The sequence below is a fragment of the Eptesicus fuscus genome, chromosome 7, assembly GCF_027574615.1.
Source record: "Eptesicus fuscus isolate TK198812 chromosome 7, DD_ASM_mEF_20220401, whole genome shotgun sequence".
Taxonomy (NCBI): Eukaryota; Metazoa; Chordata; class Mammalia; order Chiroptera; family Vespertilionidae; genus Eptesicus; species Eptesicus fuscus.
Window position 1 is genome coordinate 26,083,708 of NC_072479.1, and position 24,116 is coordinate 26,107,823.

General features: G+C 39.7%; 1 protein-coding gene across 1 annotated transcript in view; it reads left to right on the top strand.

Annotated features, from left to right (window-relative positions):
- Positions 1–24,116, top strand: part of CEP290 (centrosomal protein 290) — a 119,513-nt gene that overhangs the window by 81,631 nt on the left and 13,766 nt on the right. Inside the window, exons 39-46 of the mRNA XM_054718811.1 lie at positions 1,158–1,379; positions 1,713–1,835; positions 7,641–7,786; positions 8,125–8,280; positions 13,462–13,585; positions 16,602–16,736; positions 22,219–22,305; positions 23,696–23,860. Of these exons, the coding sequence (XP_054574786.1) occupies positions 1,158–1,379; positions 1,713–1,835; positions 7,641–7,786; positions 8,125–8,280; positions 13,462–13,585; positions 16,602–16,736; positions 22,219–22,305; positions 23,696–23,860 (1,158 nt within the window). The remainder of the gene's footprint in view (positions 1–1,157; positions 1,380–1,712; positions 1,836–7,640; positions 7,787–8,124; positions 8,281–13,461; positions 13,586–16,601; positions 16,737–22,218; positions 22,306–23,695; positions 23,861–24,116) is intronic.

Below are 24,116 nucleotides of genomic sequence, written 5' to 3' on the forward strand. Positions count from 1 at the left end.
CAACCCAGGCATGTGCCCTGACAGGTAATTGAACGGTGCCCTCTTGGTTCATAGGTCAATGCTCAACCACTAAGCAACACCGGCGGGGCTTACTCAGATTCTTTAAATCTTCCATTGCATCTATCAAGATTATGAGCATAGTCGACAGTAAAAATCCATTATTTAATAATTATAAATCAGTAATAACCCTTTGTTAATGTCTTCTTTAATACCTTTCTCTTTTCTTGTAATGACTTTTCTGAATTCTTCACATTCTTCAACTCCTTTTCCTCAAAGCCTTTTCTAATTTCTCTGGAAAAATTTATGTTTTTCTCCTAGATGCATTATAATACTACTAATTTCTGTTATTATTACTATCAGTACTTTTTGCCTGCATTAATTTATTCAACAAAACATTTTTTAAAAATATTTTTGTATTAATTTCAGAGAGAAAGGGAGAGGAGAGAGAGATAGAAACATCAATGATGAGAGAGAATCATTGATTGGTTGCCTCCTGCATGCCCCTCACTGGGGATCGAGCCTGCAACCTGGGCATGTGCCCTGACTGGGAATTGAACCATGACCTTCTGGTTCATAGATTAATGCTCAACCACTGAGCCATGCTGGCCAGGCTCAACAAACCATATTTTAAGTATCAGTATTTCCATCACTGTTAATGTATAGGACAGCTAAGACCTCCTTCCTATGTATACTTTCTTAAGCATATTGTCTAGAATTGCCAGCACCCTTTCATGTCTTGTCTTTACAAAGTAAATTAGAAATTAATTCAAGTCGGAGATTTCATTTATACTACTCAGAAGTTTCATAATGTTTAAAACACTGCTGTGTACATTGTACTTGTTTCTTTAATAAATTAGTTCAGCCACAATGAAACATTTACTTATCCTTATTTGAAAATTTTTGCCATAGGTATATTTTGAAGATGAATTGCTTTAGATTGTTTCTTCATGTTTTGTTTTATATTTTTTTCTCAAGTAGACTTGATTAATTGGAATGAAGATGGAAGAATATATGTAGTTTGTTTTTTTCCCATGTATACTTAAACATTTAGATTAAAAACTTTCTTAAGTCTCAATGCTATAATTTCATATTATATTGCTTTTATCATTGATATTTGGTGATTTGTGAAATAAATGTTTCTTTATTTTATATATTAGTCACAAATTGAAGATTTAAGTGAAAATCTTTTAACATTGAAAGAAGCTCTTAAAACAAGTAAAAACAGAGAAAATTCACTAACTGATAATTTGAATGACTTAACTAATGAACTACAAAAAACACAAAAAGCCTATAATAAAGTGCTTAGAGAGAAAGATGAAATTGAACAAGAGAATGATGAACTGAGAAGGCAAATAAAAAGACTAACCAGTGGATTACAGGTAATTTTATATTGTGATAATATATTTGATTTATATGTAGGTAGCAGTTCATTCCCACTTTTTAATTTCATATGTAATATTTGCTGGAACTAGCTTGCATGTCCCCTTGATTAATTTAGCTAATTCCTTCAGTGATCGCCACTGTATTTATAATTTTAGAGAAGTATATCTTATTGAAATGCAGAAACAGTTACCATGTTATGTATCAGTAGTGTCATTCAGAATGTTTGGTAAACTATGGTCTCAGAAATTCTCTGTAGTTGAAATATTTGGTGTGTATTATATTTGATACTTTTTTACTTATAAAATGTTAAAATGCATATTATTTTTCAGGGCAAAACTCTGATAGATAATAAACAAAGTTTAATTGAAGAACTCCAAAAGAGAATTAAAAAGCTAGAAAGCCAACTAGAAAGAAAAGTGGATGAGGTAGAAATTAAGCCTATGAAAGAAAAGGTATGTGGAGAAACATGCTGATATATTTAAGGTGGTGCAAGACTAAGTTAAATATGTAATTGATGAATAGCTAATATACTATATTAATTTGAGGACCTAATACATATATTAAGTGATATTGAATAATATAGAGAAGTCTAAGACAAGTGTACTTGAGGAGACCCCTATAATGTAACTCTTACTTGGAAATTACTACATTATGTCCATGTCATTTTCCTGACATCCAAAAATCTCTGCACATTTTGTTTATTTATTTATCACTTCTCCCAGTGTAATTGTTGACATATTGGTGATTTGACCTTTGGGGAAGAAGCTGGGCATTTTTACTCTTCTACCTTGACCCAAATGTGTCCTTTTATCCTTCAACTAGTGGTCCAGTGCACGAAATTCATGCACAGGGGAAGAGGATGTTCCTCAGCCCTGCCTGCACCCTCTCCAATCTGGGACCCCTTGAAGGATGTCCTACTGCCGGTTTACAGGGATCGGGCCTAAACTGTCAGTCGGACATCCCTCTCACAATCTGGGACTGCTGGCTCCAGCTGCTCACCTCCCTGCCTGCCTGCCTGATTGCCCCTAACCACTCTGACTGCCGGCCTGCTCACCCCCAACAGTCCCCTGCCGCCGGCCTGCTCGCCCCCAAATGCCCCCTGTGCCAGCCTGCTCACCCACAACTGTCCCCCATGCCAGCCTGCTTACCCCCAACTGCCCACCCTGCTGGCCTGCTCGCCCCCACCTTCCCTCCCTACTGGCCTGCTCACCCCCAACTGCCCCCCCCCGCTGGCCTGCTCACTCCATACTGCCCCCCCCACTGTCCTGATCACCTCCAACTGACCCCCACTGACGGTCTGCTCACCCCAGCTGGCCCCCAGCTGGTCTGCTTACCCCCAACGGCCCCTGCCATCCCATCCTGGCCTGATCACCCCCCTGGCGACCCAAGGTCCCATCCCCCCCTTTTTTACTTTTTTTTTTTTTTTCAGCGCCTCCTTGAGTGGAGGCCAGGGCTGGCTGGAAGCAACTATCTAGGATTTATTTATCTTCTATAATTGAAACTTTGTGGCCTTGAGCGGAGGCCAGGGCCGGCCAGGGCGAGCAGGAAGCTTGGCTTCCTCCATCAATGGGGGCAACCCAAGCCTCCTGCTCAGCTCCAGCTCTGTGGCCGGCCGCCATCTTGGTTGGGTTAATTTACATACTCGCTCCTGATTGGCTGGTGGGCGTGGCTTGTGGGTGTAGCGGAGTGATGGTTAATTTGCATGTTTCTCATTTTTTTATTAAGGTATTATATGTGTACATATCTTACTCTTTTATTAGTGTAGATAGGCAGGACTATTATTTCAGGGTCAACAATGTGACTTGGAATATAGTCAGTATTTACAGCAATATTAAAGGAACCAATCCACTCTTAAATGGATTCTATAAGCGAGAAAAATTGCTTAAAATTTTCATACAATTTAAGTAAAATATTTTATAATAAAAATTACTGATAGTGCCCTGGCCAGATGGCTCAGTTGGTTGGAGCATCATCCTTGTCTGGCACATGCCAAGGTTGTAGATTGATCCCTGATCAGGAAGCAACCAATTGATGTTTCTCTCTCACAGCGATATCTCTCTCTCTGTCTCTCTCTTTCTTCCTTCCCCTCTCCAAAATCAGTAAACATGCCCTCGGGTGAGGATAAAAAATAGAATTAACCAACCTTAGTTAAAATACGTATATATAGTTAATTTTGGATAAATAATAAACTGAAGACTTTTATCTTGTTGGTAGCATTGAAAATATCAAAAGTGGTCTGGGAAATATTGATGGTAGTGGTAATGTTTGTCCCTGAAGAAAATCACAGTGGAGGAACTATGGTTAGGAAAAATTTACCCAGAAAATATTCATATCTATAAAATAAATTTTCATAACATGAAAACTACATATTTTAATGACTCTGTATAGAAAATAGGTAATGGGACTAAATGTTTTAACAGAGTATAATACAAAAAGTATCAAAATTGACCAATGTCAGTATAATTTTGATGAAAATGCTTGTTTTTATATACATGGAACCACAACATACTTGCTGTCAGAAGCTTTATTGGTGAAAACTGGAAGATCAAAATGTCTTTACCCTTCTAGATTGGTCTCTTTGCTCTCTCCTTCCTCGGGAAAAGGTCTAAATAATCCTTGGATACCAGTTCCTAACCTGATTCCCATCAGAATACCTCAATAGCTTTGTGGCTTTCCCTGGACTCCTAATCTCTGTTTCAGCTTATTTCTCCTTAAATTAGATAATAATATTTCTATTACCAATTTCTCAAGATTATTTTGACAGTGAAGTAATTTGTGAAAGTTTTTTGTAAGCCATCAAGTTCATCCCAGTGTACGATGTTATTACTAACTAGAAATAGAAAGAGAACAGAGAAAGTTACAGTAATAGTAAAATTTATAGCTATGAGTCTAGTGAGATTGTTCTTTCAGATTACACAGTCCTGGGCATTCCTAATACGTGAATGTTTTTATACTCAAAGAATCCTTTCATTGATTATAAAAACAAATTTTAACACATTTTCCTCCGTAAACAATGTTTGTAGCCTGTCTGTATTTAAAAAAACCACCCCCATGCCTTGCAGTCCTGTTTTTCTTATGATAATTTACTTTTCTCCATAGCATTTATTACTAGCTGACAGACTAGAGATTTCCTTAGCTATGTGTTCTTCTTTTGGTCTTCAAGCTTTGATGGCAGAAATGGCCTATTTGGTTTATTGTTGTCTCCTTAGCACCTAGAACAGTCCCTGACAAATAGTAGATGCTCAGTATTTGTTGAATGAATGAAAAATTTTAAATGTAATAACATTATTCTGAAATCTACATGTAAGAAGCAGTTGGAACAGAAAATATCAAAAGATAACTTCTCTCTCCATCCTCTCTTCTTGCCTTCTCTTTCCTAATCCAGAACAGACCTTGGTGACATTTGCCTTTGTTGTTTTTATTGTTGTTATTGTTCATTTTTAAATTATTTTCTTTCCTAAATCTTAAGAGGGTAATGTCAGATGGGATAGAATTACTCAATCCCTACAAAACACTATATGATGCAGAAAAATTTACCTACATACATTATGCCCCCAACTAATATTTATATTTCTGGAGGTACAATAAAAAATTCCTGGTTATATTTCAGAAAAAAAAAAAAAAGAAGTTAATGACTATCAAACACTTAGTGAAGTTTTTACATTTTTTAAAGGATACTTTTTAGCTGAACTAAATAAAAGAGATTAAAAACTTAGCTAGTATGAGAAAAGTTAGTTTTGAGAGGGCAACTTTTTAAAAATGTTTTTATTTTTAGACAGAAAGGAAGGGAGAGATAGAAACTTTGATGAGAGAGAAACATCATTGATTGGCTGCCTTTGCATACCCCTCTACTGGGATCCAGCCCACAATCAGGCCATGTGCCCTGACTGGGAATTGAACCAGCAACCTCTTGATTCATGGCTCGACGCTCAAACACTGAGCCACTCCAGCCGGACAACTTAAGTTAGTTGGGCATTTGACTTTCAACTGGCTGTTTGACTTAAAGTTATGGTTGTTAACCCTTCCAGCCCAACATTCTTTTTTTTTTTATAGTAAACTAGAGGCCTGGTGCACAAAATTCGTGCACGGGGGTGTGTGTCCCTCAGCCCAGCCTGCACCCTCTCCAATCTGGGACCCCTCAAGGGATTTCTGACTGCCCGTTTAGGCCCGATCCTACTGGGCCTAAACGGGCAGTTGGACATCCCTCTCACAATCCAGGACTGCTGGCTCCCAACTGCTCACCTGCCTGCCTGCCTGATTGCCCCTAACCGCTTCTGCCTGCCAGTCTGATCACCCCCTAACTGCTCCCCTGCCAGCCTGATTGATGCCTAACTGCTCCCCTGCCAGCCTGTTTGCCCCTAACTGCCCGCCCCTGCAGGCCTGGTCACCACTAACTGCCCTCCCCTTCAGGCCTGGTCCCCCCCCACCTGCCCTCCCCTGCATGCCTGGGTCCCCCGCAACTGCCCTTCCCTGCAGGCCCGGTCACCCCCAACTTCCCTCCTCTGCGGTCCTGGTCACCCCTAACTGCCCTCCCCTGCAGGCTTGATTGCCCCCAACTGCCCTCCCTTGCAGGCCTGGTCCCTTCCAACTGCCCTCCCCTGCTGGCCATCTTGTGGCGGCTATCTTGTGTTTACATGGGGGAAGCCATCTTTGACCACATGGGGCAGCCATCTTGTGTGTTGGAGTGATGTTCAATTTGCATATTACTCTTTTATTAGATAGGAGGATACAGTGTTTCATAATGTCTTCTTTACTATTCCAAATGAAATTCCTTGTTAATATAAACTAGTACCTACATGCATAATTTTAAATTTATCATTTTAAATGCCCTAAATAAAATATAAATGAAAAACATAAAAGAAAAAAATTATGAAAATAGTATATTTATATATTTTTAATATTTCAGCAAATATAAATGCTCTGGCATGACTACCCTAAAAGTCATAATGAGGTAGTCTGTCCTTGCACCTCTAGGTTGTGTTAATGTGAATTCAGAGCTATGAATGCAGACTAATACTAGTACAATATATTCTATTGGCAGCTCATATGTCGCAGTGGCATTTCCATTTATAATCTCATTTCTAAAATGATACACAATTATTGGTACAGTTTTTAGCAAAATTATATGTACAGATTTTCCTTTTATAAGGTTGTTGCATTCCTAGAAAGTTTATTACATAGTAAAATCATTAAAAATTGCTTGGTAGCCTAACCGGTTTGGCTCAATGGATAGAGTGTCGGCCTGCGGAATGAAAGGTCCCAGGTTTGATTCCAGTCAAGGGCATCTTGGTTGTGGGCACATCCCCAATAGGAGGTGTGCAGGAGGCAGCTGATCAATGTTTCTCTCTCATCAATGTTTCTAACTCTCTCTCTCCCTTCCTCTCTGTAAAAAAATCAATAAAATATATATTTAAAAAAAATAAAAAATATATAAGAATTGTTTGATAGAATGAAGATATAAGTTTTTAGCTGTGAACAGAATTTTTAACTCTATGAATGCCCAGTAGGACATCTGAAACTTGTGCAGTACATGGACTGTTTTGCTCTTTCCTTGGACACTTTATCTTAATTATCACAAGTCATGACACCTATCCCTAAAAGGCCCTAATTCCTTCCCTGTCCCCCATCCATTTTAGCACTTATCACAATAACATGACTGCAATTTTTCTTTTCTTGTTTTTTTTTCTCCCTATATTTTGCTCCATTTCCCTAGTGCATACACTCAACCAACATAAACTGGACTCTAATATTCATGAGGATAGATTTTTGTTTGATTGATTTATTTGTTGCTTCTATTCTTAGGTAGTACCTGGTACATATCTAGCACTAAATAAATATTTGTTGAATCAGAAAAGTAATGTTCATTGAAGATTTGAAGGGGCCCTGATGCTAGGATATTGCTATGGGGTGACAGAATTGGGTTGGTCATTTATACATATAGATTCTTTGATACAAGCTTACTGTAGTCATGATTGTCTATATTAAAAATCTTCATTTAAAGACTCCGTAAGGGTGTTATCATAAGTTCAAACTGTTCCCCAGAATTGTATTTGTCAAGTTATAAAATACAGGATACTTAAACTGAGGGTCATTTTTGCTAATACCTTGGCATGTCTAAAAATTGTAGAAGTTAAAGCCTATTTATATTCTCAGAAGGATTGTTTTACCATTGTTCTAATAAGTTGTAACTGATAACTCTTAAAATAAAATTTAAAAAAATATTGGTAATTTTCTTCCTCCTTTATTATTGTTTATAGAGTGCTAGAGAAGAATTAATTAGGTGGGAAGAAGGTAAAAAATGGCAAAGCAAAATAGAGGGAATTCGAAACAAGTTAAAAGAGAAAGAAGGGGAAATTTATATTCTAACAAAGCAGTTGAACACTGTGAAGGATCTTTTTGCCAAGTGAGTGTAAAGTAAATCTAATTAATTATGTGTAAAGTCTTTAATTGACCTGGAAGTTATATAGTTTTATTGTTCTTGATAATATAAGAAATTATCTAATTTTAATTATGAATTATTATCTATGATTTTTTATTTTCTTTCTTTAAAATGTGTCTTGAATGTATTTTAACAACTTATGAATGGGGTTTCCTATAATTTAAAAATAAGTTAGCTCCTAGGAAATGCAGAACAATCTGATTTTTGTATATTGATCTTGTAATGAGTAAGCTACAGTTCAATAAATTGAACAAGCCACACAGTGGATGGTATATTTTCATGTTTCTTGTTTAATCCCACAGAGTTGATAAAGAGAAACTAACTTTGCAAAGGAAACTAAAAACAACTGGCATGACTGTTAATCAAGTTATGGGAGTGCAAGCTTTGGAGTCAGAAAAAGAATTGGAAGAATTAAAAAAAAGAAATCTTGACTTAGAAAATGAGATATCATATATGAGGTACACTATTACTTGGAAATGTGCTATCTATACTAATAAAAGGGTAATATGCTAATTAGACTGGATAGTCTGGACGTCTTCCAGACGTCATTCCGGACGTCCCTCCTGACAAAGCTAGGGGCATGGCTGGCCTGCAAACCACCAGCAGCCCCTTGCCTCGGCCGGCCCCACCCCCAGCATGGACCCCCATCCTGATCTGGGGCCCCCTTCAGGGCAGGCCAGCCAGCCCCACCCATGCACTAGGCCTCTATCCTCCTATATAATAAAAGGGTAATATGCAAATTGACCCTAATGGCAGAACAACCACTGGACCAGTCACTATGAGGTACACTGACCACCTCTTGGTTCCTTTCCCTGGCTGGCAGGATCGATGACCTGATGGCCACCCACCACAGGGGCGGGGCCGGTGAGCGGGCGGGAACAGCCGACTTCTCGGTCCCTTCCCCTGGCTGTCAGGCACTGGTCACCCGATGGTGAATGGGGAACCAGAGGTGGGTGGCGGCGGGGGGCGGGGCCAGCTACGGGAAGGTGGGGCAGATAGCCCTGATCTCAGGCCAGGTCTAGGGGCTGTACCCGCGCATGAATTTCGTGCACTGGGCCTCTAGTTCATTATAATGAAGGAAACTGGTTGACACATAGAAACTGATAATATGCTAGTAAACATGTACCTATTTTAAAGTTGGGTTCTGTTGATGGCTTTTCTGAGTTGAGATATTCCTTTTTCTTTATATGCCACATAATTTTGAATTGTATTCTTGAAATTTTGAATATTATGTTATAGGACGCTGGATTTTGGTTAAATTCTATGGAAAATTCTATTATAATAAAAATAGCTACATAGCAGGCAGTTGGTCTGGATAGGTTCAGGCCCAAAATTCTCACCTGCTTTCTGTGGGCTCTGATTCCATTATCAGTGCTATTGGCATCTGTCCTGCCTGTGTACCTCCCAGTTGACAGTCTGGTACGTGTCTTCTCTCTGTTAGTTCGGTCCTCAGAGTCTTCGGTGTTCACAATAGGATCAGATCCATGCATGTACAGCTCAAGGGTGAGCCCAGAAGTTCATAAACAACTTTATAATTGTTGAAGCTCCTCCCTTTCTGTGATTTCCCTGATACTTTCTTTTTCCCTATGGCCCCTTTAGGTACTTTCAACCAAAACTGGCTCTTTAGTTACCCTGTTATCTTGTGCAGTTCAGCAATTGTGTACATTTGCAGCCAAGCAAACAACAGAAGGGCAGGAAGGAGGTGAGGGGAGGTGGGGGAACTACTTTCTTCCTACCACCTTACCGATCGCAGCTCTCTACTAATTGGAGGAAATGATTTCCCTCCATAAAAATTTTGCCACCTATGGGTTCCCCTTGCTGTCTCTGCCATCACTGCCTATGGGATTGCTTGAGGGTTGAGGCATGAAAGACCAAATAGAAGAAAGAAATAATGAGGGATTCTTGTACACTTGGCGCTATAACTTGAAGGCTTCCCCAGAATACTCTCCCTCAGTGTTAAAACTCACTTTAATGTTTCAAGTAATGTTGTGTTCCAGCCAATAAATATCAGAGGAAGAGAAAACATAAATTCATCACCTGTTTGCTGATACTTCAAAGTCTGACATTTTGTCCCAATCTATAAACTATTTACCTTTTCAAGTTCTTAAGTAGATGCTCCATGCATTTGGGAGACAAGATTGGGTGTGTTTACTCCCCTTTACCTAGAACCAGAACCCTGAAGGCCACTTTTTGGTAAATACTTTGAGATTTTCCTGGTTTGTTGTCTCTTTCCAAGCTTTGTCTTGATAGTGCAAAGAAAAATAAAATCATATTCTAACAACAGCAATTAAAACTGTTTATAATGTTCTAACAACAGCAATTAAAACTGTTTATAATGAAGGTAGCTTCCCTTTACCTAATTCATTTCTTCCTCTTCAAGGTGTTTATAAATGATCTGGAATCATGTTAAATGATCATTGTAAAGTTGAGTATCTACCTATAATATGTGGATATGAGGATACTTACCATTCTTCAATTTATTCGACTTTGTTTTCCTTTCTATTAATCTTCAAAAATTACCATTAGTGTTTCTTTATTAACATGTACTGTTGGGTCAGTATTAATGTAGTGTGAGCATGTGAAGTTGAACTCCTTTATAGGAATACTCATGAGCTTCTAACTTACATACTATCTGCTTTCCTTCTAAGTCATTGTTTCCTTAATCCTTCAGAATTTCACTAGATGGAGAAGGAAAATGTGTTTGAAAAATTCTTCTTTCCTCTTTATAGTTACTATCTGATCTTGGCAGTGGCTTCTTCCCTCTCTCTCTCTTTTTTTTTTTTTTTCTTAGTCAACCTATATATTCAGAGCAAAACTAAATCCTTTTATTCTCCTTTGCGATTTTTACAGGAATCAAAATATTTTAGTTTTGAAACCTTCAAATACTTTAGAGGTTTAATTGTTCTTTTTTCCTTAATGATGTGAATCTGTGTGGGCTGAAGTATTTGGAGATTTTTGGTGTCCTAACATGAGGTCTACCTTTATGAATGATCCATGTGCACTTGAGAAGAATGCATATTCTGTTGCGTTGGGGTGAAATGTTCTATAAATGTCTATTAAATCCATTTGTCCTTTGGAGTCTCTGTTTCCTTGTTAAGTTTTGGTCTGGAAGATCTGTCCAGTGAAGTCAGAGGGATGTTAAAGTCCCCTACTATGACTGTATTGTTGTCAATCTCTTTGCTAAAGTCCTCTAGAAGTTTTTTTTAAAATATATTTAGATGCACCTATACTGGGTGCATATATGTTTACTGGGTTATATCCTCTTGTTGGATCTATCACTTTATGACTATGTAGTGACCTTTGTTGTCTCTTGTGATGGCCTTAATTTTAAAGTCTATTTTGTCAGATATGAATATTGCTACTCCAGCTTTTTTTTTCTTTTCCATTTGCATGGAAATTTTTTCTAGCCCTTCACTTTCATCCTGTGTGTGTCTTTTGTTTTGAGGTGGATCTCTTGTAGACAGCATATAGTTGGGGTCATGTTTTTTTATCCATTCAGTTACCCTACGCCTTTTGATTGGAGCATTTAATCCATTTACATTTATGTTTATTACTGAAAGGAACTTATTTATAGCCATTTTAATTCAGTACGGCTAGGTTTTCTCTCTGTTTCTTCTTCTCAGCAATCCCTTACAGCAATCCCTTTAGCATTTCTTGTAATGCTGGCTTGCTGGTAATGAATTCCTTTAGGCTTTTTTTTTTTTTTTTTTTGTCTGGGAACTCCTTATTTGACAGTCTATTTTGAATGCTAGGCTTTCTGGATATAGTAATCTTGGTCTCAGATCCTTGCTTTCTATTACCTTGCCATTCCCTTCTGGCCTGTAGAGTTTCTGATGAGAAATCAGGTGTCAGCCTTATGGGAACTCCTTTGTAGGTAACAGTTTTTCTTTTCTCTTGCTGCCTTTAAGATTCTCTCTTTGTCTTTAATTTTTGGCATTTTAATTATAATGTGTCTGGGCTTGGATCTGTTTGGGTTCTTCTTGTTTGAGGTTCTCTGTGCCTCCTGAACTTTTATGACTTTTTCCTTTACCAGGTTAGGGAAGTTTCCTACCATTATTTCTTCAAACACCTTCTCTATTCCTTTCTCCTTTTCTGTCCCTTCTGGCACACCTGCTATTCTAATATTGTTACGTTTCACATTGTCCCACAGCTCCCTTAAGCTGTCCTCCTGTTTTTTAATTGCTTTTTCATTTTGGTTCTCTGATTGAGTCATATTTTCAATTCTATCTTCTAATTCACTGAGTCTATCCTCAGCTTCCCCCATTCTGCTGTTTATTCCTTCCAATGTGTTATTTGTGTTATGTCATTCTTTATCTCAGGCTTTTCTTTTTTCATAGTTACTATATCTTTTTCATACTGTTGAGCATTTTTACCATCATTACTCTCAACTCTGTTTCAGATAAATTTCTTACCTCTGCTTCATTTACCTCTTCTGGAGAATTCTCTAATTCTTTCATTTGGGGGTTGTTTCTTTGTGTCCTCATTTTGGTTGTCTGTTTGGGTTTGTGACTATATATTAGGTAGATCCTGGACACCTCTCAATCTCTAGTGCAGGGCAGTGTTAAAGGCTATTTCTGACTAATTGGATCAGGCAAAAGACTCAAAGCCTCCAGAGACCACCTCTGTCTACAGACTAATAGGATTCCCACTTGAATTGCCCCCAGGCAATCGCCCATAGGTGTAGGGAGAGTTTTTTCAACAGGGAGGGGCAGCTGCTTCTGCCTAGAGGCTAATTGTTACTTTTAATTTCTTAAGTGGCCTCAGGGTAAGGTGTTTTCCAATAGGGTGTGTCCACTGTCTTTCCCCCCCCCCCCCCCGCCTTCCCCCCAGGCAAGGCAAATGTCTATGTGGGAAAGATGTCCTCTACTGCATGAGGGAATAACTCAGCCCAGGAAACTTGAGGTATCTGCCTTCTGAGCTCTGTCCCCCAAGTCTTCAGTCCTGGGTTCTACTCTCATAGCTCCAGACCACTTCCCCCTCTTCTGCCAGAGGACAAGGTGGGTGGCTCCACAGGGAATTTGTGTGCATTGGCCCTTCAAGAGGTTGCCCGAACTTTCAGCTGCCACTCCCTAGCAGACAGCACCCCACTGTTTTTCACAGCTAGATGTTATGTGGGTATCCTCCTCAGATTTGGTGCTCTCTGCTGGGGAGCCCAGCTTGGAGATTAGATCCCAGAGTTCTCAGTGGCACCCCTTTTCCCCCAGCTGAGATATCTCTCTGGGACTTCAGTTCCTGTCTGTGGGTGCCCGGCCAGCCCTTTTTCGCCTCTGCCCCTCCTACCAGTCTCTATTCGGTCTCCACCTTGGTTCTTGGGTATCAGGGTCCTCTCCTGTGAGTTTTCCGTTGATTATTCAGGGAGACTTTCCATATTTCAGTTGTAATTCCAGCTTGTTCTGGGGAACATGTCCGTGCAGCATCCTCCTACTCTGCTGCCATTTTTAATCTGAGGATCATTTTATAATGTAAATAGTCATGTCCTAATTTAATTTTATAAAGTTTATAAGTTTTTTAATATTTAAAATAAGTACAGTGTAAATAAATACGTTATATATTTTTATTCTCTCCTGTACAGTTTAATATAAAACACACAGTGAAAAGTTGAAGTTTGATAGTAAAGAGACTGTGGTTGTTGTTTTTAGGACCCATCAGGCTCTTCCTCGAGATTCTGTTATAGAAGATTTACGTTTACAAAACAGATACCTCCAAGAAAAACTTCATGCTTTGGAAAAACAGTCTTCAAAGGATGCCTCTTCTAGGCCTTCTGTAAGTGTATATCTTTTCTTTTCATTTTTTTAATGGTAAAGTTTGGAAGTAAAATCAATTTTTGCCTTTACTGGCCAAAGCCAGTATATCTCTGTCCTTAATATGTATTAATACAATGAATTCAACTTTTATTTTTAGTAGTTACTGATAATATATTAACTTCTTTAATCCTTCTTATATAATAACTGTAAACTTAAGATTCTTATGCTTCTCATAGAACTTGATTACAAATGATTTCTAGAGATTTTTAATGTAGTTGTTATGAGTTTGCTATGGCAAGACTATGCAGTTAGGTAAATAGGAAAATATGTTATTGAATTATTACCCATCAAACATGTGACAGTGTTTTTAGTGTTCTTTATAAAGACTCATTAATGAAGAATTATTAGAATCTTATTTTAAATCACTCAGTGTGTACTCTTTTATTATTGTTTTTCTTTTCTTTTCATGTTTTTTCTCTTTCTGCATAAAGCAGAATCTGTTACATAACACAAGTACTCTTTCTACCCTTTCTAACAGTGTTAATAAATACAGGCACAATATTTTTCACACAAAGAACACTTTATAAAGGAACAACTAAAAAAAAAAAAATACACACCCTAAGAGTGCTCAAAATTAAAAATAGGATGGGAGTAGATGCCAATGACAACTTATATAATCAGGAATGGAGAAATACTCTACAGTATCATAGTAAGAAGAAAAACACAAAGCAGGATATGTTGTAGATTCTACTGAGTTAAATATATCTGAGGCAAGGACAAACAATAAATCAAGTCTATTTAGGCTAAATGATGATACCTTGGCAGATTTTAACCCAGTGTAGAAAATGATCCCCATCCTGAAATTGAGAAAATTAATCAAGACTGTTGTGAAAATAATAAGCAGGAATATAAAGTCAAAGAAGAGAATGAACTAGTGAAGAATGGGAAAGGAAAGGAACACATAGCTGAAGGCCTCAGTCACAGCAGCTGCACGGACCCAGAAGAATCGCCCGGGGAGGACCAGGCTCCGGCCACAGTTGCTGCTGCAGTGAATCCGTGTGCTGAGGAGGCTACTCAGGCAAACTCTGAGACTGACGTACCAGTCCAGCCAGGAAATGGCGGGCCCCAGGTTTGAGTACACGGCAGTCCTTTATTTCTTTGTGAGATGAGATTCCTTATAGCAAGTAGTGTAAATACGTAATAGAAATGAAAAAGAGTTGTGTAGGATATGTACAAAATATTAATTATTAATAAACTTCTCCTTAAACATTTGACTAGTTCTTACAAAAGTAGTGGTTATGCATTTCCTAAATCATTTTAGTACTCCCTGTTTTACCATTGGTGCTCACTTGAAATGATTAGATGAGATAACAGAATAGCAAAAATAAAGTACATTAGAGGTGTTTATTTTGCCTTATAAATTTCTAATACAGCTTGCTATAAAATCTCAATACAAGTAAAACTTCATACAGTGGATAATATCAATAAAAATTTTTGTGATGCTGTGTGACATTCTAACATAAATAGCAAGTTCCTTCAGTAGTTTTTTTTCCAGGTATTATAAAGATACTTTTTTATAATGAAAAAAGGAAACTTACATGTATTGCTATCTATGTTGTGTTAGACTCTCTGTCTACATGTAATAGCCACAATACTTTGCAGTGTATTACTGGTAATTTACATGGGAAGCTTAGAGAATAACATCTCTAGTGATTGATACAGAACACTTTTTCTCTCTGTAATCAATAAAAATATGTTTTTTAAAAAAGAATTACTTATAAAAAAAAAAGATGCAGAACAGAATTTAAATGCAGTTCTAACAGCCTAACTCTGTAGTTTTTGAACTTTCTATGTACACACTACTTTGGGGCAGTTTACACAATACAGAATAAGACAAGTTTGTTCCCAATTGAAGTCAAATAGCATTTCTTTTTTTTTTTTCTTTATCCTTTCCACCTAAGATATTTCAGTCACCTAAGTTCTCGAAACATTGACTAAAATCACACCTTTAAATGTTCAGAGAAAATGGATGAAAGTTAATTCTCATTTCTTCTGTCAGGTTCATAATGGTTCTTTTCCCCCCACTACATTAGTAATTGAGAATTTGAGAGTTTCCACTTTATAGAAAAAAGTAGTCAAGCACAGATTTCTCATTCAAATAACCTATGGTATTTGAATATAAGTAAAACTCAAGGTGGATTCATGCCAAGAGAAATGCAAATACAGTGTTACTGATGAGGGAGTGATTGCTTTAGCTCAAGGAATGAGGAAAGCTTTCAGAAGGAGGAAGGAATTGAGGCACTTATTTTTGTAGGCTTGTGTGTATTGGTTTGCTATGGCTACCATAACAAAGAACCACAGATATGAAGGCTGAAATAACATGAATGCATTCTCACAGTTCTGGAAGCCAGAAATCCAAAATCAAGGTATTAGCAGGGTTAATCCCTTCTTCAGGCTATGAGGGAGTATCTGTCCAGACCTCTCTCGTTATCTATTATATGGCAGTCTTCTCCCTATGTCTTCACGTGTCTTTCTTTGTTACATGTCTGAGTACAAATTTCCTTTTTGTATAAGAACACCAGTCATTAGACTAGGGCCTAATAACCTTATTTTAACTTGATTTTCTCTGCAAAGGCCCTATCTCCAAATAAGGTCATGAGGTACTGGGAGTTAGGATTTCAACATATGAATTTGGGAGTGGGGTGCAGGTGGCGTATAATACAATCATACTTTATTATTGAACTGAAAATATAAACACTATAGTTTAGTTGTTATGAGAATATATGGAGGCTTTCATTATATGTGTAGACATTGTTAAGTAATACTTGACTTTGCTTTCAATATTAATTAAAATATATGACCTTTTCTCCTGCAAATTTTATATTCTTATTTATTTTTGCTTGTTTTCTCCAGAGCGCTCCATATTCTTTTGAGGGAAATGTTCCATTTTAGCATTGTGTTTTCTGATTCAGTATGTCTTATGCCGGTTTTATTTATTAAACCTTAAAAGTATTTCTAACTGTTTTTTCTTGAAGACTTCAGAAATAGAGTCAGATGATCATTGGCAAAGAGAACAAGAGCTTCAGAGGGAAAACTTGAAGTTATCATCTGAAAATATTGAACTAAAATTTCAGCTTGAACAAGCAAATAAAGATTTGCCAAGATTGAAGGTAAATTTAGTATTCTTTATTACAGTTAGGAAATCTAATGCCTGAAAACCTTTTTCTCCCTATTTAATGTTATGCTTACCATATTAGTTTATAAAGAAGTCAAAACTCATATTCATAAAAATGTTATACTTTTCTACATTTATTCTTTTTTTTTTTTAATATATTTTATTGATTTTTTACAGAGAGGAAGAGAGAGGGATAGAGAGTTAGAAACATCGATGAGAGAAACATCGATCAGCTGCCTCTTGCACACCCCCTACTGGGGATGTGCCCGCAACCAAGGTACATGCCCTTGACCGGAATCGAACCTGGGACCCTTGAGTCCGCAGGCCAACACTCTATCCACTGAGCCAAACCGGTTTCGGCTACATTTATTCTTTTAACAATTATTTGTTGAGGGCCTACTTTGTGTCAAGCACTCTTCTAGATGCTGGGAAATAGCAATGGAAAAAATTCTTGCACTCATGGAACTTACCTTCTAGTGGGGAAGGCTGATAAACAGTATCTACACTAATAAAAGAGAAACATACAAATTAACCATCACTCCGATATGCCAAGCCACGCCCACCATCCAATCAGGAGTGAGTATGCAAATTAACCCAACCAAGATGGCGGCCGGTCACGGAGCTGGAGCAAGCAGGAGGCTTGGGTTGCCCTGGCAATGGAGGAAGCCAAGCTTCACGCCTGCCCTGGTCGGCCCTGGCCTCTGCTCAAGGCTACAAAGTTTCAATTATAGAAGATAAATAAATCCTAGATAGTTGCTTCTAGCCAGTCCTGGCCTCTGCTCAAAGAAGCACTGAAAAAAAAGAAAAGAAAGAAAAAATGGAGGGACTGGGACTTTGGGTCGCCGGGGGGTGATCAGGCCAGGATGGGACGGCAGGGGTCATTGGGGTAAGCAGACCAGCAGGGTGCCAGTTGGGGATGAGCAGGCCATCAGTGGGGGTCAGTTGGAGGTGATCAGGACAGCTGGGGGGAGCAGTTTGGAGTGAGCAGGCCAGTAGGGGGGCAGTTGGAAGTGAGCAGGCCAGTGGGGAGGGATGATGGGGGCGAGAAGGCCAGCAGTGGGGGCAGTTGGGGGTGATCAGGCTGGTGGGGGGCCATTTGGGGGCGTCAAGGTCGGCAGGCAGAGTGGTTAGGGGCAATCAGGCAGGCAGGCAGGTGAGCGGCTGGAGCCAGCAGTCCCAGATTGTGAGAGGGATGTCCGACTGCCCGTTTAGGCCCAATCCCTCTAAACTGGCAGTAGGACATCCTTCAAGGGGTCCCAGATTGGAGAGGGTGCAGGCCAGGCTGAGGAACACCCCCCTGCATGCACGAATTTCGTGCACCGGGACACTAGTCTATAATAATAAACGTGTAATACACAAATCAACCGAACGGCCCAACAGTGGAACGACTGTCCGGACAACCTTCTGGATGAAGCTGGGGCTGCGATGGTGGCTGGGGCAGCTGGGGCTGCAAAGGCCTACTCTTGCACGAATTTTGTGCATTGGGCCTCTAGTAGGATAATAAAAGGGTAATGTGCAAATAGACCAAACAGCAGAATGACCGGTTGCTATGACGCGCACTGACCACCAGGGGTCAGACACTCAACACAGGAGCTGCCCCTTGGTGGCCCATGGGGAGTGCCACTCAGCCAGAAGCCCTGAGCCGGGCTTATGGCTGGCGAGCGCAGTGGTGGTGGTGGGAGCCTCTCCCGCCTCCGCGGCAACACTAAAGGATATCCAACTGATGGCTTAGGGGCATGGGCCTAAGCTATCAGTCGGACATCTCCCGATGACTCCCAGATTGCGAGGGCACAGGCCGGGCTGAGGAACGCCTCCAAATGCACTAATTTCATGCACCGGGTCTCTAGTCCTATATAATAAAAGGCTAATATGCAAATAGACCAAATGGCAGAACAACTGGCTGCTATGATGTGTGCTGACCACGAGGGACCACGCGGGGAACATGGTGGGCATTAGCAGCAGGCTGCAGAGCATGGAACATGGTGGGCGTCGGCCGTGGCGGGATGGTGGAGCAGGTGAGCAGGGGTGCCAGACCAAGGTGGGGCACTGGTCACTGTAATCGGGGCGAGCCTCTGGTGGTTACTGAAAATTCTTTGCTCCCGCGTGTTGTGGTCCTGCCTGGCACTCGTACCTGCTGCCGGCACCAGCCCTGCTCACACCTGCTGCTGGTGCCAGAGCTGCCGCTTACACCCACTACGGGCGCAGGAGCCACAGGTCACACCCACTGCCTGCACCGGAGCAGCCGCTCGCACCCACTGACAGCGCCCGGCGCCGGTCCCAATCGCTTGGCGCCATCAGCGGGTGCAAGTGGTTGCTGCCGGGCCCAAATGCCCCTGAGGGCTTCTCCACCTCCCCCTACTCCTGAAGGGTGATCGGGGCAGCAGCCGCTGCTTGCACCTGCTGACGACACCCGCCCTTCTCGCACCCATTGTTGGTGCTGGCCCCAATCGCTCCATGCTGTCAGCATGTAGGAACAGTGGCCTTGGGGTTGGGGCTGCTGGCAGACAGGGCAACGGGGGCTGCAGTGGGAGGGGCAGAGCAGGGGCATGGAGGATGGGCCGAGACCCGCTGTGTGGCCACCGTAGCCTCGCAGCCCACAGTTCCTTTTCGAGGTGCACGAATTCGTGCACTGGGCCCCTAGTCTATATATATAAAAGCCAACTGGAATGACTAGTCACTATGACGGGCACTGTGGCTGGCCAACCAGCCTGATGGGGGTAGGGCCGGCTGGCCAACCTCCTGCAGCCCCTCCCCCCAGCCAGCAGGCCGTGATCTGCCTGAACAGGGAGGGCCAGCCAAACCCCACCCATGCACGAATTCATGCACATGGCCTCTAGTATAGTATGTCAGCTTATATTAAGTGCTAAGGAGAAACAGCATGGTTGGTGTAAATGTGGTGTGTGAGGGGTAGGTGCACAAATTAATAAATGTAATGCAAATAAACCTATTTTTCTTGTTCTCTGAAAGCGAAATATTTCCTGTTGCGCACACCAAACAAGTCAGTCTAAGGCTAATGACGTGGCAATCGGCTGCTAAAATATTCGCTGCTAGTATTAGTGGAGAGAAGTGGTATGCCTGCGTGTAAGGTGCATAAGGGAAATGAATGCAACATGATTATAGTAATCAGTCATTAGTGAACGTTGTAGTTCATTATTAATAACTAGAGGCCTGGTGCACAGATTTGTGCACTGATGGGGTCCCTTGGCGTGGCCTGCTGGGATCAGGCCAAAACAAGCAGTTTGACACCACCTGCTGCTCCTGCCTGCTGCTCCTTCTCATCCTGGACCCACTGTGCTTGCCACCACCGCCACTTGGGAGGTTTGCTGCTGCTGTGCTGTGGTGTCCGCATACCCCTCCTAGGGTGATACTGGCATGCCCATGATCAGGAAGTGGCCGTGGACTCGCGCCCAGCCAGTCTGATCCTGGTTCTGGTCCAGATGCGGGAGGAGTGCTCAGGGGGAGTGTCCACGGGAGAGGCTCACCCCACCACAAATGCGCTCGCCAGCTGTGAGCCCTGTGTCTGGTGTCCATTAGTCAGCTGAGCGGCACTCCTGCTGTGGGAGATCTCTGACAATCAGGGGGCAGCTCCTGCGTTGAGTGTCTGCCCCCTGGTGGTCAGTGCACATCATAGTGACAAGTCAACTAGTTGCTTATGCTTTTATATGTATAGATAGATATATAGAGACTAGAGGTTCAGTGCATGAAAAGTCATGCATTGGTCCCTCAGCCCGGCCTGCTCTCTCTCACAGTCTGGGAGCCCTCAGTGGCAGGAGGTGACCCAGTGATCAGGGGAAGGCGACACCCCATCACAACTCTGCTGCTGCCACTGCCAGCAGTGCAAATCTTGGCCGGCCCTGGTTATCTGAGCCTTGGGTGGCCCTGGGTGGCTGGGCAGCTGCCATCCAAGGCTTGCCTGTGCCTCGGGCCCTGGGTAGCTGTGCAACCACCATCCGAGGTTTGCCTGTGCTTCGGGCGTCGCCTGGGCAGCCGCCATCCAAGGCTTGCCTGTGCCTCGGGCTGGCCCTGGGTGGCTGGGCAGCCGCTATCTGAGGCTTTCCTGCGTCTTGGGCCAGCCATGGGCGGCTTGGGAACTGAGGGGACTGGGGGACTCGGGAAGCAGGCGTGCGGAGCAGACGGGCCACCTTGGGGCAGGTCCGGCTGTTCTGCACACCTGCTGTCCCAGTGGGGCTGAGGGGACTGGACATCGCCATCTTGTGGCTGTGGCTGCCGCCATCATTGAGGACGTTGCAGTCAATTAGCATATTCCCTCCTTATTAGCTGTGGGTGCCGTCATATTTGTGAGGATGTGATGGTCAATTAGCATATTCCTTCTTTATTAGATAGGATTATGTGTAAGAAGATATTGTAGAAATTAAGTTACACAATTTTTATTAAAATGTTTCTTACATACCATTATATTGGTTGGGCTGCAGAAATATTCATGTGGGCCACATGTGGCCCATGGGCCGCGAGTTTGAAATTCTTGCTCTAAAAAATACAATAATAATAATAATAATAATGAATAAAAATCTTTAGAATACCCTAGTAAGGAAGCTCTGCCCAATAGCTCAGTTGTTTATAGCATTGCGCCAATACACCAAGGTTGCAGGTTCGATCCCTGTTCAGGGCACATACAAGAATCAACCAATGAATACATACATAGTGGAACAACAAAGTGTTGTTTTTCTCTTTCTCAAATCAATCAATTTAAAAAAATATGGTAGTTTGGTTAATATTTTAGTAGAGAGCTAGGGGACAAATAAAGAAGTGGGTCATGCAAATAATTGAAAAAGAGTTCCAGACAACAGAAATAGCAAGTTCAAATGGCCAGGACTAAGAGGATTCCTAGTGTGCTTCATTAACAATTTTCACACTTTAAGATATTAGGATATCTCTAAGAAAATTAAATCTTTAAATTAAAAATATGTTAATTGTCTCTCTTAAAAATGTTATTTATTTTGATGTTTGTATAAAGTTTATCTTTGGTTTTTCAAATCTTATGCTATTTATGGGAATCATCTTTTTCTCTTGGCTGGTTGTTTCAGTTCTGTTTTTTAACCTAAAGTATTAACAATCTGTTAATTCCACTGGAAATCATATAATTTAGCTATTTCTTGCTTCTCATTCTGATTTTTACACTGTTAGAGCCAGTGTTAGAAGTTCAGTTGTCTGTTTCTCCATACCAAATGGATTTACATATGTAATTTATGGGACAGTTAAAATCAGGGTCCTAAACTCAAATTTATATTGCACATTAAGGCAAAAATAGTTCTTAAAATTCATATACATAATACGCTTGTAGTTATACACTTTAATTCAACATATGTATTAGTTCAAAATCCTTCTTGTTGCTAGAGACCCAACTGTTGAGTTTGGTATTCAGTTAAAGCGATTGCTAGTTCAGATGCATGGTTTGTCTTTTCTTTCCAATGGCCGTAGCTGTGTTAAATTGTTACATGTTTGCTTTAATCATACAGAATCAAGTAAGAGATTTGAAGGAAATGTGTGAATTTCTTAAAAAAGAAAAAGCAGAAGTTGATCGGAAACTTGGCCATGTTAGAGGGGTGAGTTTGGGAGAATATGCCATATATTTGTTTGGTTTCAGGGATAAGTCATAACAGTAGTGATATGCCTTTACTAGTTCACAGCTTCAGTTTTTATTCTGCTGCATCTACAATATAAAACATTATTAAGCTTTTCTGTGTTTCAAGTTAATGTTTTATCATCTGTCACACCTTACATGCATGTTATTTCACTTTTACTCCACTTCATCTCTTTTTTTGCATATCTCTCCACACCTTGAAAACATTTAACTTTCAGGAATCATCCTTTTGTTCATTAAGGTAACTACTAAGTGCTCCTTGGTCCAATTCTAACATTGTGTAATTATTTTATGATGTCCACGGCAACTTCTTAGTATAATGCTCTGTAAACATGTTTCCCAAATTTTGTTATATTATTGTTTTTTCTTTTCATGTATTTCGTAGTCACCTTTTACAATAAATAGATGTTGCCTACAAGGTCAAGACCAAATATTTAATCCCCTGTTGATATGTTGTTAACTGGTACAAGTGGAAGCAATCATAACAGACAAAAACTTTGCCAAGTAATAATATTAAATATATGATAGATTTGATAAAAATATTTAATGTCATTACAAAAGTATTCAGACAAATATCTGTTGTCAGTCAACAATATGCATTTCATAAATAAACATCTATTTGTTAATTTAACCTTTTCTAAGTTAATTATAAAAGTATACAGTATTGAAATTATGTAAAAGTTTATATTTTAGGGTTATTTACTGTGTGAATACTGAATAAAATGCCAAACAAGTAAGCAGATTATTTTACTTGACTATTAAAAATCTTTTTACTTTAAATTATAAGCAGTTAAACTTATTAATTGCTGACCCAGATCTTTTGATAACTTTACACCAGGTTTTTAATTTCAGCTATCTCTCCTATTTTATTGGTCAGAAACTGAAATTTTAATCAGTGGTTATTCTTAAAGAAAATCAACTTTGTTACACTGCAATTCAAATTCGATAACTTATGAGCTCTTTAAAGACAATGTGTGTGTGGGGGTGGGGGATTATCACATATAAAGAAAACTGGTATATTGTAATGAACATTAGCTAAATAGAATATTTAGGTTCTTAAGTTTATTTATTTGGAACCGACATCAAGGATAGAGTACTTAAGCTGTCACTTAACAGCTGTATGCCTTTGGAATATCAAATCTCTGACTCTTAATTTTCTTGTATGTAAAATGAGAATTATAATTCCTATCTTAGAGGGTTATTTATAATGATAAATTGAAATAATATAAGCTTTGGCTTCAAATGTTAGAAATCAATAATGTGAGTATAATAATGAGCTTGGTATGTTATTGATACTTTATATTATATTCTCTAAAATATTTAACTTAATTGAAAGTTATATTCTTTTGTAGTCCGGCAGAAGTGGAAAGACAATCCCAGAACTAGAGAAAACCATTGGTTTAATGAAAAAAGTAGTTGAAAAAGTCCAAAGGGAAAATGAACAGTTGAAAAGAGCATCAGGAATACTGACCAGTGAAAAAATGGCTAATATTGAGCTGGAAAATGAAAAGTTGAAGGTAATATTTTAAATATGATCATTTGTATGGAATATTTTACTATTATAATTTTTATTAATTTTTAAAGGAAAATTTTAAATATATATATTCCATCTATATAAAATGGCTTTAATGACTGCAGGAGATATTTTGCACATACAGAAAAGCTTACTGGAAACAAGACTAGGAGTAGTTAGAATAACTACTTGATCATTTTATTATTTCAAGACCAATGGTTCTTAGAGAATTTAACATAAAAATAATTACCTGTATCTAT